Source organism: Ranitomeya imitator, chromosome 2 (assembly GCF_032444005.1).
Source record: "Ranitomeya imitator isolate aRanImi1 chromosome 2, aRanImi1.pri, whole genome shotgun sequence".
NCBI lineage: Eukaryota > Metazoa > Chordata > Amphibia > Anura > Dendrobatidae > Ranitomeya > Ranitomeya imitator.
Genome location: NC_091283.1, coordinates 372,313,701 through 372,328,542, shown reverse-complemented (window position 1 = coordinate 372,328,542; position 14,842 = coordinate 372,313,701). Strand labels below are relative to the sequence as shown.

General features: G+C 46.2%; 1 protein-coding gene across 1 annotated transcript in view; it reads right to left on the bottom strand.

Annotated features, from left to right (window-relative positions):
* Positions 1–7,896, bottom strand: part of LOC138663976 (oocyte zinc finger protein XlCOF22-like) — a 51,876-nt gene extending 43,980 nt beyond the window's left edge. The window contains exon 1 of the mRNA XM_069750372.1: positions 7,843–7,896. Coding sequence (XP_069606473.1) covers positions 7,843–7,869 — 27 coding nt within the window. The 5' untranslated portion in view covers positions 7,870–7,896. The remainder of the gene's footprint in view (positions 1–7,842) is intronic.
* Positions 7,897–14,842: the final 6,946 nt, after the last annotated feature.

The following is a 14,842-nucleotide window of genomic DNA, read 5'->3' as shown; positions in this document are numbered from 1 at the left end:
CCGTTGGCTAAAAATAAACCTCAGTTTTGGACACAGCTGACCATGCGCATGGCGCCAGCCCATCAGGAAGATTGTCGTTTTCTGGTGTTGCATAATTTGCATGATGATATTGTGCTGGGTTTTCCATGGTTGCAGCTACATAATCCGGTGTTAGATTGGAAATCCATGTCTGTGACTAGTTGGGGTTGTCAGGGGGTTCATGATCAGGTTCCTTTGATGTCAATCTCCTCTTCCCCCTCTTCTGAAGTTCCTGAGTTTTTGTCTGACTTCCAGGATGTATTCGATGAGCCTAAATCCAGTTCCCTTCCACCGCATAGGGACTGTGATTGTGCTATTGATTTGATTCCAGGTTGTAAGTTCCCTAAGGGCCGACTTTTCAACCTGTCTGTACCTGAACATACCGCCATGCGGAGCTATATTAAGGAGTCTTTGGAGAAAGGGCATATTCGGCCATCTTCTTCACCGTTGGGAGCGGGGTTCTTTTTTGTTGCCAAGAAGGATGGCTCCTTGAGACCCTGTATTGATTATCGCCTCTTGAATAAGATCACGGTTAAATTTCAATACCCCTTGCCTTTGCTTACTGATTTGTTTGCTAGGATTAAGGGGTCTAGCTGGTTTACTAAGATTGACCTTCGAGGGGCATATAATTTTATTCGTATCAAGCAGGGTGACGAATGGAAAACTGCATTTAATACGCCCGAAGGCCATTTTGAATACCTTGTGATGCCATTCGGACTCTCTAATACCCCATCTGTGTTCCAATCCTTCATGCATGATATCTTTCGGAGTTATCTTGATAAATTCATGGTTGTATATTTGGATGATATTTTGATTTTTTCCAATGATTGGGAGTCTCATGTGAAACAGGTCAGGATGGTATTTCAGATCCTCCGTAATAATGCTTTGTTTGTGAAGGGGTCAAAGTGCCTCTTTGGAGTGCAGAAGGTTTCTTTTTTGGGTTTCATTTTTTCTCCCTCATCTATAGAAATGGATCCGGTTAAGGTTCAGGCCATACATGATTGGATTCAGCCCACATCTGTGAAGAGCCTTCAGAAATTCTTGGGCTTTGCTAATTTTTATCGTCGTTTCATTGCCAACTTCTCCAGTGTGGTTAAACCTCTAACCGATTTGACCAAGAAAGGCGCTGATGTGACAAATTGGTCCTCCGCAGCTGTTTCTGCCTTTCAGAAGCTTAAACGCCGATTCACTTCTGCCCCTGTGTTGCGTCAGCCAGATGTTTCTCTTCCATTTCAGGTTGAGGTTGACGCGTCTGAGATTGGGGCAGGGGCCGTTTTGTCTCAGAGGAATTCTGATGGTTCCTTGATGAAACCGTGTGCCTTCTTTTCTCGGAAGTTTTCACCTGCGGAACGCAATTATGATGTCGGCAATCGGGAGTTGTTGGCTATGAAGTGGGCATTTGAGGAGTGGTGACATTGGCTTGAGGTGGCCAAGCACCGTATTGTGGTCCTGACCGATCATAAGAATCTGATTTACCTCGAGTCTGCCAAACGGCTGAATCCTAGACAGGCTCGATGGTCCCTGTTTTTCTCCCGTTTTGATTTTGTGGTCTCGTACATTCCTGGTACTAAGAATGTTAAGGCGGATGCCCTCTCTAGGAGTTTTTTTCCTGATTCCCCTGGGGTTCTTGAGCCGGTCGGCATTTTGAAGGAAGGGGTGATTCTTTCTGCCATCTCCCCTGATTTGCGACGGGTTCTTCAGGAATTTCAGGCTGATAAGCCTGACCACTGTCCTGTGGGGAAACTGTTTGTTCCTGATAGATGGACTAGTAAAGTGATTTCTGAGGTTCATTGTTCTGTGTTGGCTGGCCATCCTGGGATTTTTGGTACCAGAGATTTGGTTGGTAGGTCCTTTTGGTGGCCTTCTTTGTCACGGGATGTGCGTTCTTTTGTGCAGTCCTGTGGGATTTGTGCGCGGGGTAAGACTTGCTGTTCCCGCGCTAGTGGGTTGTTTTTGCCATTGGCCGAGTTTGCCCTTAATAATCGGGCTAGTTCGGCTACTTTGGTTTCGCCTTTTTTTTGTAATTTTGGTTTTCATCCTCGTTTTTCTTCTGGGCAGGTTGAGCCTTCTGACCTTCCTGGTGTGGATTCTGTGGTCGACAGGTTGCAGCAGATTTGGGCTTATGTGGTGGACAATTTGGTGCTGTCTCAGGAGGAGGCTCAGCGTTTTGCTAACCGTCGTCGGTGTGTTGGTGTTGTGAATTCCGTTCTTGGGCTCCCTCCGGTGGTTGTAAGTGGTACTTTTGTGAGTTCTGCTCTTGGGCTCCCTCCTGTGGTTTCAAGTGGTATGGCTGCTCCTTGGAGTTAGCTGTCTGCAGCTGCTTTCACTGATCGTCTTTTCTGCTCGGCTATTTATGCCTGGTTCTTTCTTCAGCCAGTGCCACTTGTAAATGGTTCCTGGTTGGATTCACATCTCTTTGGATTTCCCTGTTATCCTGACCAGTTCAGCTAAGCTAAGTCTTGCTTGCTTTTTTCTGTTCACTGATTGTGGACTTATCCGTTCTGTGCTTTCTATGTTTGTCCAGCGTTATCAGTATGAATTAATTCTGTCTTGCTGGAAGCTCTGGGAAGCAGATTTACCCTCCACACCTTTAGTCAGGTGTGGAGATTTTTAGTAAACTCTGCGTGGATTTTTGTAGTGTTTTATACTGACCGCACAGTATTCCATCTGGTCCTATCTATCAAGCTAGACTGGCCTCCTGTGCTCATCCTGGTTTCATTCTGTGTATGTCTTTTCCCTCTCCACTCACAGTCATTATTTGTAGGGGGTTAATCTAGCCTTTGGGGATTTTCTCTGAGGCAAGATAGTTTTCCTGCTTCTATCTTTAGGGGTAGTTAGCTCTTAGGCGGTGACGAGGTGCCTAGGGAGAGTTAGGAGCATCCCACGGCTACTTCTAGTGTTGTGTTGAGCTTAGGGACTGCAGTCAGTACAGTTACCACTTCCTTCAGAGCTCGCTCCATGTTGCTCCTAAACCACCGTATCATAACAGTTGGTTCCCGGCTTCGGGTTGGTGATCTGGTTTGGTTATCTTCCCGTCATGTTCCTATGAAGGTTTCTTCCCCTAAGTTTAAGCCTCGATTTATTGGTCCTTATAGGATTTCTGAGATTATTAATCCGGTGTCCTTTCACCTGGCGCTTCCGGCCTCTTTTGCTATTCATAATGTCTTCCATAGATCTTTGTTGCGGAAATATGTGGAGCCCGTTGTTCCCTCTGTTGATCCTCCGGCCCCTGTATTGGTCGATGGGGAGTTGGAATATGTTGTTGAGAAGATTTTGGATTCCCGTTTTTCGAGGCGGAAGCTTCAGTACCTTGTCAAGTGGAAGGGTTATGGTCAGGAGGATAATTCTTGGGTTTCTGCCTCTGATGTCCATGCCGTTGATTTGGTTTGTGCCTTTCATCGGGCTCATCCTAATCGGCCTGGGGGCTCTGGTGAGGGTTCGGTGACCCCTCCTCAAGGGGGGGGTACTGTTGTGAATTCAGCTTTTGGGCTCCCTCCGGTGGTTGTAGAGGGTAATGCAGTTGTGCCTGGACTGCAGGAGTGGACAGGTGTGTCTACTAATTGCAAGACTGACTGGGGTATATAGCTTTGCTGGATCCTTTAGTCAGTGCCAGTTGTCCATTGTTCTTGAAGGATTCACTTCCCTGCTGGTCTCTCCAGTTTGCTGTGTTTTTCTACAAAGATAAGTCCTGGCTTTGTTTTTGCTGACCACCTGCAGTGGACCTTATAGGGTTGTGCATTTTCATGTTTTTGTCTTGTCCTGCTTGGTCTGTGAAGGATTTTTTGCAGCCTAGCTATTTCTCTGGAGATGCAGATATACCCCCTATGTCTTTAGTCAGATGTGGTGATCCGTATTTTCTGCGGTGGATATTTTCTAGTGTTTTTATACTGACCACATAGTACTCTGTTCTATTCTTTCTTTTTAGCTAGTATGGCCTCCTATGCTAAAATCTGATTTCATATCTGCGTATGTTATTTCCCTCTCCTCTCACAGTCAATATTTGTGGGGGGCTATCTATCCTTTGGGGATTTTCTCTGAGGCAAGATAGGTTTCCTGTTTCTGTCTTTAGGGGTAGTTAGATCTTAGGCTGTGCCGAGGGGTCTAGGGAGTGTTAGGTACCCCCCACGGCTACTTCTAGTTGCGCTGCTAGGTTCAGGGTTTGCGGTCAGTACAGGGACCACCTTCTCCAGAGTACGTCTCATGCTGCTTCAAGGCCACCAGATCATAACAGCTCGGTGACAATGTCATGCTGGATGACGGAGGTATGACTGGGTAATTCTAAGAATGCGTCTGCATTCTCTTGGACTCATTTCCGAACCTCACGACGCTGCTGTTTTGAGAATGTCTCCTATTTTTACCTCTCTCTCGGCCTCGGCCAGTGACAAAGGGTCCCTGTTGGTACAACCGGGGCCGCTTCCGCGACCAGAAATTTCCAGTCCTTCATCGCTTTTTCAACAGGTTGACGTGATACAGTTGTTCAGGTTTTCTTTTCCTGGGCTGGTAAACTCTTTAATTTACTTCTCCCACCTTCCCCGTACCTCATATGACCCTTGCCACTTGGCCATGAGCTTACTCTCTGGGGTAGGCACTAATACCAACACCCTGTCCCCTTCTTAAAAGGTCCTGAACATGGCTCTTATACACGCGGCTCTTCACGGCCTGGGCATCCATCAGATACTCCTTTACTATGGCCCATACTGCCGCAATCCGGTCCTGCATGCTTTCCACATGCTCGATGACTCTCTTATGCAGAGTGGGCTCCTGAACCCACATCTCATTGGCCACGTCTATGGGTGCCTGCCATACAATAACTGAAATGGAGAGAACTGCGTCGACCACTGCGGTACCTCACGGATACGAACATGAGACAGGGCAGTAAGATGTCCCATGCTTCCCGTCCTTGGCGACCACCTTTTTTAGCATGGATCTAAGGGTCTTGTTAACTTTCTCCACACCAACTTACGTAGCTGTTTAATCCAGAACAGCTTAAATAGCTCCCCAATTCACCTTGGACATAAAAGGAGTCCCCTAATCTGTAAGGACCTCCTTTGGTAGCCCAAGGTGACAAAACATGGCAAACAGCTCGCAAGCTATTAATTTGTGTGGCGGAGAAGTATCGCCTCTGGGTAACCGTGTGGCGTAGTCTACTATGACCAAAATACACTGCTCAAAAAATAAAGGGAACACTAAAATACCACATCCTAGATATCTCTGAATAAAATATTCCAGTTGCAAATTTTTATTCATTGCATAGTGGAATGTGTTCAGAACAATAAAACATAACAATTTTCAATGTACATCAAAATGAATATCCCAAGGAGGCCTGAATTTGGAATGATACTCAAAATCAAAGTGGAAAATCAAATTACAGGCTGATCTAACTTCAGTGGAAATGCCTCATGACAAGGAAAAGATGCTCAGTATTGTGGGTGCCTGTATGACCTTCCTACTGTACAAAGCCTGGGCATGCTCCTGATGAGGCGGCATATGGTCTCCTGGGGGATCTCTTCCTTGACCTGGACTAAAGCCTCCGCCAACTCCTGTACCGTGTGTGGAGCAACGTGACGGTGGATGGTGCGAGACATGATGTCCCATATGTGCTCAATCACATTCAGGTCTGGGGAACGGGCGGGTCAGTCCATAGCTTCAATGCCTTTATCTAGCAGGAACTGCTGACACACTCCAGCCACATGAGGTCTGGCATTGTCCTGCACTAGGAGAAACCCAGGGCCAACTGTACCAGCATATGGTCTCACAAGGGGTCTGAGATCTCCTCTTCGTACCTAATGGCAGTCAGGCTACCTCTGGCAAGCACATGGAGAGTTGTGCGGCCCTCCAAAGAAATGCCACCCACACTATTACTGACCCACTGCCAAACCGGACATGCTGAAGGATGTTGCAGGCAGCAGATCGCTCTCCACGACATCTCCAAACTCAGTCACATGTGCTCAGTGTGAACCTGCTTTCATCTGTGAAGAGCACAGGGCGCCAGTGGTGAATTTGCCAATCCTGGTGTTCTGTGGCAAATGACAAGCGTCCTGCACAGTGTTGGGCTGTGAGAACAACCCCCATCTGTGGACGTTGGGCACTCAGACCATCCTCATGGAGTCGGTATCCAACAGTTTGTGCAGACAAGCACATTTGTGGCCTGCTGGAGGTCATTTTTCAGGGTGCAGGGCTCTGGCAGTGCTCCTCCTGTTCCTCCTTGCACAAAGGCGGAGGTAGCGGTCCTGCTGCTGGGATGTTGCCCTCCTACGGCCCCATGTTGTGAATTCTGCTCTTGGGTTCCCTCCAGTGGTTGTAGGTGGGAATGCAGTTGTCTCTGACTCGCAGTCCTGGCCAGGTGTATCGGATGATTACAATTCTGACTGGGATATTTAGGTGTGCAGGATCCTTTAGCCCTTGCCAGTTGGCAATGTTCCTTGTGCAGTGTTGGATCACTTTCTGGCTTCTCCTGCTTGCTGCCAAATTCAGCAAAGATAAGTGTTTGGTTTTTGTATATGTGGCACACTGTTGTGTGCTTGTTTCAGTTTTATTCCTACTCTGATTGTAGGATTCACTGGAGTTGCAGATTTACGCTCCTACATCTTTTAGTTAGATGTAGGAAGTTTTTTGTATATTCTGCTGTGGATGTTTTGAAGGGTTTTAATACTGACCGCACAGAACTCTGTCCTATCCTGTCCTATCTAGCTAGAGTGGCCTCCTGTGCTAAATCCTGTTTTTCTGCCTGTGTATGTTTTTTCCTCTCCGACTCACCGCCAATATTTGTGGGGGGCTGTCTATCCTTTGGGGATTTTCTCTGAGGCAAGATAGTATTCCAATATCCATCTTTAGGGGTATTTAGTCCTCCGGCTGTGACGAGGTGTCTAGGTGTGTTAGGTACACTCCACGGCTACTTTTAGTTGCGGTGTTAAGTTCAGGATTGCGGTCAGTATAGTGGCCATCTTCTCCAGTGAAAGTTCTCATGCAGCTCCAAGGTCACCGGATCATAACAGCCCCCTCCATGTCTCCTGGTGTACTGGCCTGTCTCCTGGTAGTGCCTCCAGCCTCTGGACACTACGCTGACAGACACAGCAAACCTTCTTGCCACAGTCGCATTAATGTGCCATCCTGGATGAGCTGCACTACCTGAGCCACTTATGTGGGTTGTAGAGTCTGTCTCATGCTACCACGAGTGTGAAAGCACAACCAACATTCATAAGTGACCAAAACATCAGCCAGAAAGCATTGGTACTGAGATGTGGTCTGTGGTCCCCAACTGCAGAACCACTCCTTTATTGAGTATATCTTGATAATTGCCAATAACTTCCATCTGTTGTCTATTCATTTTGCACAACAGCATGTGAAATTGATTGTCAATCAGTGTTACTTCCTAAGTGGACAATTTGATTTCACAGAAGTTTGATTTACTTGGAGTTATATTCTGTTGTATAAGTGTTCCCTTTATTTTTTTGAGCAGTGTATGTTGATGGCCACGGGCCAGTGTAAAAGGCACTGCATTTTACCTGCGGATTTACTGCGGTTTTCATGCGGAATTTGTGCGGATTCCACCCGCGGTTTTAACGCCTGCGGATTCCTATTATAGAGGTATAAACCGCTGCGGAATCCGCACAAAGAATTGACATGCTGTGGAATAAACAACGCAGCGCTTCTGCGCGTTTTTTTCCGCAACATGGGCACTGCGGATTGCGTTTTCCATAGGTTTACATTGTACTGTAAACGCATGGAAAGCTGCTGCAGATCCGCTTGCGGATCAGCAGCAAAATCTGCAACGTGTGCACATAGCCTTATAGTTCTTAGTAATGGGGAATCTCGAGCACCTACCTCCACCTGCAGAGCCGCACACCACATATATGGCTGTTCTGTGCGCACAGGACCTGTGATGAGGTCACAGGAGGGGAGGAGTCAGGGGTCACATGATCAGGGGCCTCAGTGTATGCAGGACTCTGCTGTGCTGGTTGTCATGGTGCTGGATGAGGTGGGGTCAGGACGGGTTTACAGTGTGGATTTAGCAGAGCCGTGTGTGTACGAGGTGTACGGAGTGGAACCATGTGTGTACGAGGTGTACGGAGCGGAGCCGTGTGTGTACGAGGTGTACGGAGCAGAGCTGTGTGTGTACGAGGTGTACGGAGTGGAACCATGTGTGTACGAGGTGTATGGAGCAGAGCCGGGTGTGTGCGAGGTGTACGGAGCGGAGCCGTGTGTGTACGAGGTGTACGGAGCGGAGCCGTGTGTATGAGGTGTACGGAGCAGAGAAGCGTGTGTATGAGGTGTACGGAGCAGAGAAGCGTGTGTATGAGGTGTACGGAGAGGAGCTGTTTGTGTACAAGGTGTATGTAGCAAAGATGTGTGTGTGCAGAGCGGAGCTGTATGTAGCATGTGTGCAGAGTATTTTGTGTGTCAGGATGATATAAAAGCTTAATTTATGTGTTTTATATTTATTTGTTACGGTGTTTATCATATACAATATGCAAATTGCCTCTTCAGAGAAAAAGAGAACTTGAACTCTATAGCGCCACCTACCTAGTGATCCTACTTCCAATAGGTGGTGCTATAGAGTTCAAGTCCTCTTTTTCTCTGAAGAGGCAATTTGCATATTAACCCCTTCATGACTTTCAGATTTTCCGTTTTTCCGTGTTCGTTTTTTGCTCCCCTTCTTCCCAGAGAAATAACTTTTTTATTTTTCCGTCAATTTGGCCATGTGAAGGCTTATTTTTTTGCGGGACGAGTTGTACTTTTGAACGACATCATTGGTGTACTGGTGTATTAGCATGTCGTGTACTAGAAAACGGGAAAAAATTTTAAGTGCGGTGAAATTGCAAAAAAAGTGCAATCCCACACTTGTTTTTTGTTTGGCTTTTTGCTAGGTTCACTAAATGCTAAAACTGACCTGACATTATGATTCTCCAGGTCATTACGAGTTCATAGACACCTAACATGTCTAGGTTGTCTTTTATCTAAGTGGTGAAAAAAATTCCAAAGTTTGCTAAAAAAAAATTATTGCGCCATTTTTTGATACCCGTAGCGTCTCCATTTTTCATGATCTGGGGTCGGTCGAGGGCTTATTTTTTGCGTGCCGAGCTGACCTTTTTAATTATCGCATTTTGATGCAGATACGTTCTTTTGACTGCCCATTATTGCAGTTTAATGCAATGTCGCGGCGACCAAAAAAACGTAATTTTGGTGTTTCGAATTTTTTTCTCGCTACGCTGTTTAGCGATCAGGTTAATCTTTTTTTTTTTATTGATAGACCGGGCGATTCTGAACGCGGCGATACCAAATATGTGTAGGTTTTATTTTTTTTTTATTGATTTATTTTGAATGGGGCGAAAGGGGGGTGATTTAAACTTTTAGATTTTTTTATTTTTTTAACTTTTTTTTTTTACTTTTGCCATGCTTCAATAGCCTCCATGGGAGGCTAGAAGCTGGCACAGCACGATCGGCTCTGCTACATAGCAGCGATCATCAGATCGCTGCTATGTAGCTGAATGGCAGGTGTGCTATGAGCGCCGACCACAGGGTGGCGCTCACAGCTAGCCGGGATCAGTAACCATAGAGGTCTCAAGCACCTCTATGGTTACAATGCAGAAGCATCGCTGACCCCTGATCATGTCACGGGTCAGCGATGCGCTCATTTATAGCCGCCCGGCCGGAAGCGCCAGTTAAATGCTGCTGTCAGCGTTTGACAGCGGCATTTAACTAGTTAATAGCGGCGGGTGAATCGCGATCTCACCTGCCGCTATTGCAGGCACATGTCAGCTGATCAAAACAGCTGACATGTCCAGGCTTTGATGCGGTCTCACCGCCGATGCCCTGCATCAAAGAGGGGGATCTGACCTCAGACGTACTATCCCGTCCGAGGTGAGAAAGAGGTTAAATTTCCCAGGGAAGCATTGCACGGTAAGCCTCCTTACCTTGACAAGCCAGACCTGGTATCTCACTCTCCATAGGGAGAAACCTTACCCCTTAGGCCTGGGTCACACTCAGCTTAAGAAAATACGGTCCGTATTTTACATGCGTAATACGCAGAAATATTTCCAAAACAGTGTTCCGTATGTCATCCGTAGGCAGGGTGTGGCAGAGTATTTTACGCATGTTTACCTCCGTATGTAATCCGTATGCCATCAGTAATGCGTATTTTTTACGCAAATTCACAAATTGGACATGTTAACGGTTTTGAGGCCTGAAAATAATTTAAATCATCATCCTAATCCTATTTAAGGCCTCAACAACAAATGAAACCCTCCCATATGGCCATTTTGTTGCTGTGCTTGGGTAGGTGTTGTGGTGTTACTTGTGCAATATGTCTGACCTCCTGCAATTCACACCAACTCAGCGGGTGTTATTTAATTGGGTCTTGTCACGCCGCTTTGGCCACACATACCCCGTGATAGTTGATAAACGAAGGAGGAGAAGGATGTGGGTGCATCCACTTTTGTGGCAACGCCTCACTAAAGGGCATTTTCACAGGCTATATTCAGCTCTGCGGACACATCCGGCAAAATTCTACAACTACTGTCAGATGACAATATCCACCTTTGATATGTGGTTGGAGATCGTACGTCCAGGAATCACGTATCAAGATACCAAGATGTGGAAATGAATATCCGCAAAGGAGCGTCTTCTCCTTACCTTCCGGTATGTAATCACCATCCTCACATACTGTATGTTGATGATATTTTTTTGGTAATGTTAGCAACCTAGCATATTTTGATAACTAGTTTACAAAATGTTTTAGGAATCCAAGACAAATATATCTTTAAGGTTAAATGTTGCTATCCAGTGTAAATTTTTGAAGGTACACTGTTCTCCTGCCTTTTTATTTCCAAACTATGGTTTAGTCTAAGCATTGTAACGTATATATTTTTTGTCTTGTGCTTTCAGATTCCTGTCAACTGGCTTATCTTATGCAGGATTACATCTAGAATTTCTCATAGGCAGTCAACAATTTCAGGCATTGTACGTAACACATGTATTGAAATCTGGAATAGACTGCATGGACTTGTGATGCCGGAGCCTAAAATGGAGGATTGGCTCAAAATAGCCTGTGGTTTTTCACAATCTTGTCAATTTCCGCACTGGATGGGAAACATATCAGGGTGCGTAAGCCACCGAACTCGGGCTCCCAATTCTATAATTATAAGCAGTTTTTCTCTGTAGTCCTGTTAGCTGTAGTTGACGGTAACTACAGGTTTATAATTGTAGACATTGGGGCCTATGGGCGAACTGGAGACTCTAGAGTCTTCAATGTGTTCATTATGGGTTGGCGGCTACGTGAAAACCTATTGGACCTCCCATCACCACAACAACTCCCAGGCTCCAATGCTGAACCAGTGCCATATGTACTTGTGGCAGATGAGACCTTCCAATTGACCAGGAATCTCATGAGGCCTTATCCCCGGCGCAACCTGGATCACCGGCGGCGTGCATTTAGTGTCAGACTTTCACAGGCACGGCGACTGGTGGAGTGTGCCTTTGGCATTATGGCATCAAAATGGCGTGTTCTCCAGTCTACCATTCAGCTGAGTGAGGCAAATGTTAATGAAATAATAAAAGCTTGTGTTGTTCTACACCACTTCACAAGAATTCATGAGTGTTCCTCAGCTGACAGTGGTGAAGACATGTCGCCTAATGTGGGTAGGCCTACAACACAAGTTCCTCCTCCATGGCATCCCCTTTCTGGCCTAAAAGTTAGGGATATATCTACAAATTATTTAGTGTCAACTCGTGGAGCTACTCCCTGGCAAGATAATGCTGTTTCTATGTTGTAATGTTTAAATATATATATATATATATATATATATATATATATATATATATATATATATATATATATATATATATATATACAGTATATATGTTTTGCAAAGTTAAAAACTTAAATATATATATATATATATATCTGTGTTTCTTTGACAAATGAAGTTGATGTTTAACAACCGAGTAATTGAGTCTGATGTTTGAATGATTGGTCAAGTAAACTGTAAATGATTTTGGACTCTATTATTTTGAGCCCAAGCCACTTTTTGTGTTTCAACACCATATTATTAGCATATGTTTTTTTTATAAAAGTACTATAAAAAATATACAAAAAAAAACCAACCTAGTGTTATCACAGCAGATTAAAACAGAAAATTAGAAAAAAAATAAAATATAAAAAATTAGCAAAATATTAAAAAAAAAGCATTACAGATTTCTGTATGTTGGTGGAAGAGATGGTGGAAGCTCAGGGTTCTGGTCAGGTGGCCTTTGTTGGGCCAATTGTACATCCTGTGTGTTGGATGTTTGACCATGCTCAAAATGATGCCCTTGATCATATTGGCCAGTTGGGTATTGGCTAGAAAGATACGTGCTTTGAGTCTGGCCCTCATGAGGCCTTGGCTCATAACCCCACCCAATATAGCCATGTCGTCCAAAAATAGGTTGGGACCAGCCACCAGCACCGTGTCTGGACAAGTGGCCATATTGGGAAGGTTGCTGGAATCAGTGGCGTAGGAAGGAGGATGCGGGGGGGGCGGCACAATGCGGGGGGTGGGCCGGCGCTGGCTGAAGAAGAAGAGGAGAGCGGCGCTATCTGCGCTATACCATTATTGCTGGTGGGGACCGGGTGGCGGCCATCTTACGGAGGCCGCGCTTGCGCAGATGGTAGCGCCTCCCGGGGGTTCAGGAAAATGGCCGCGGGATGCAGATGGAGATCGCGGTGGCCATTTTCTTGAAGCCCTGTTCGCATTACCCGGCGTAACTTTCACTTTCGATCTCCTGAGGCGATTCCAGGAAGCGCCGCCGCCGGGGATCTCTGCACTGCAGTGCACAGCAGCTGCAGACAGTCAGTCTGACTGAGTCACTCAGATGGATCACATTCACATCGGAATCGGTCGGATCAGATCAGAGGCAGACTCTCTCACCCTCTCAGGCATGCTGCACTGCAGACTGCAGTCCCTACTCCTAGCAGGTATTTAAGCACAGTTTATGTGGAATGTTATGTAATATTGGTTTGTGACTTTAGAGACTGAGAGGCATCTAGTCTCACTCCTGGGTTTATGTACCACTTCCTTATGGTACTGTATTTTGTTGTGACTAGTGCAACACTAAGGCAGTTAGGCTACTTTCACACTAGCGTCGGATTCGGCCTGTCGCATTGCGTCGGGCCGAGATTCCGACGCTAGCATTTGATGCGCCGCACAACGGGTGCAGCGGATGCATTTCTCCAGCGCATCCGCTGCCCCATTGTGAGGTGCGGGGAGGTGGGGGCGGAGTTCTGGCCACGCATGCACGGTCGGAAAAAGCGGTCCGTCGGCAGCAAAAAATGTTACATTTAACGTTTTTTGCTCCCGGCGGTCCGCCACAACACGGCACAACCGTCGCACGACGGTTGCGATGGGTGCCTATACGTCGCAATGCGTCGGTAATGTTACTCTATGGGGCAAAAACGCATCCTGCAAACCACTTTGCAGGATGCGTTTTTTCCCCTAAACGACGCATTGCGACGTATTCAAAAAACCGCCAGAGTGAAAGTAGCCTTAGGCCACATTCACACGTTGTGTTCTGTCCTGCGGGTTCTCCCACAGCGGATTTGATAAATCTGCAGGGCAAACCCGCTGCGGTTATCCCTGCAGATTTATCGCGGTTTGTCCTGCGGGTTCCGCTGCGGGATTTTACCCCTACTATTGATGCTGCATATGCAGCAATATGCAGCATCAATAGTAATGTTAAAAATAATAAAATAATTATATATTCACCCTCTGACGTCCCGATCTCCGCGGCGCTGCTCCAAAGATGCTGTGCGACCAGGACCTTCGTGACGTCACGGTCATGTGACCGCAACGTCACCGCAGGTCCTGGTCGCATAGCAAACCTGAGACCGGACTGCCGCGTGCAGCGCTGAGACTTCAGAGGTGAGTATAGCTTATTTTTAATTTTAATTCTTTTTTTTTTTTACCACAAATATGGTTCCTGGGGCCTGGAGGAGAGTCTCCTCTCCTCCACCCCGGGTACCACCCGCACATTATCCGCTTACTTCCCGCATGGTGTGCACAGCCCCATGCGGGAAGTAAGCGGATCAATGCATTTGTATGGATGCAGAATCGCTGCGATTCTGCACAAAGAAGTGACATGGTCCTTCTTTTTTTCCGCAGCAATTCAGCGCGTTTTTTTCAGGATTTTCCGCATCATGTGCACTGCGATTTTTGTTTTCCATAGGGTAACATTGTACTGTACCCTGCATGGAAAACAGCTGCGGACCCGCAGCGGCAAAATCGCGGCGGTTCCGCAGTAAAAACCGCATAGTGAACATACCCTTAGTTCTACTTATAACAACCTAGCTTGCATTTTCTGTTTTTTTTGTTTTTAAGAGAAAATAAATACGGTGTACATTAATTTAATATTTTTGGGTCTAGATTGAGTTCCAGATATTGGTAGGACCCGTTGAAGTGCTGAGGCACGAAACGGCCGTTGTCCGCTTTGTTCACATCCCTCCCTGCATATTTTGAAAAATGTCCGAATAAAAATTGTGACCACCACACTCGGGTAAGTGCACTTTTTTTGGCTTTTTCTCTTGGACTTTCATGTTGTTCTGCAGAAGCTGCACCCCGTTGTTATATAAAGGAATTTTGTCGGTCCTCTCTTGAACAAAGGGTTGTTTGGATAATAGGGTCTAACTACAACAGCAGTGCGGGGTATTATCTTTTTACCCTTAGGGTACCGTCACACAGTGGCATTTTGATCGCTACGACGCCACGATCCGTGACGCTCCAGCATCGTAACAATATCGCTCCAGCGTCGTAGACTGCTGTCACACTTTGCAATGTACGACGCTGGAGCGATA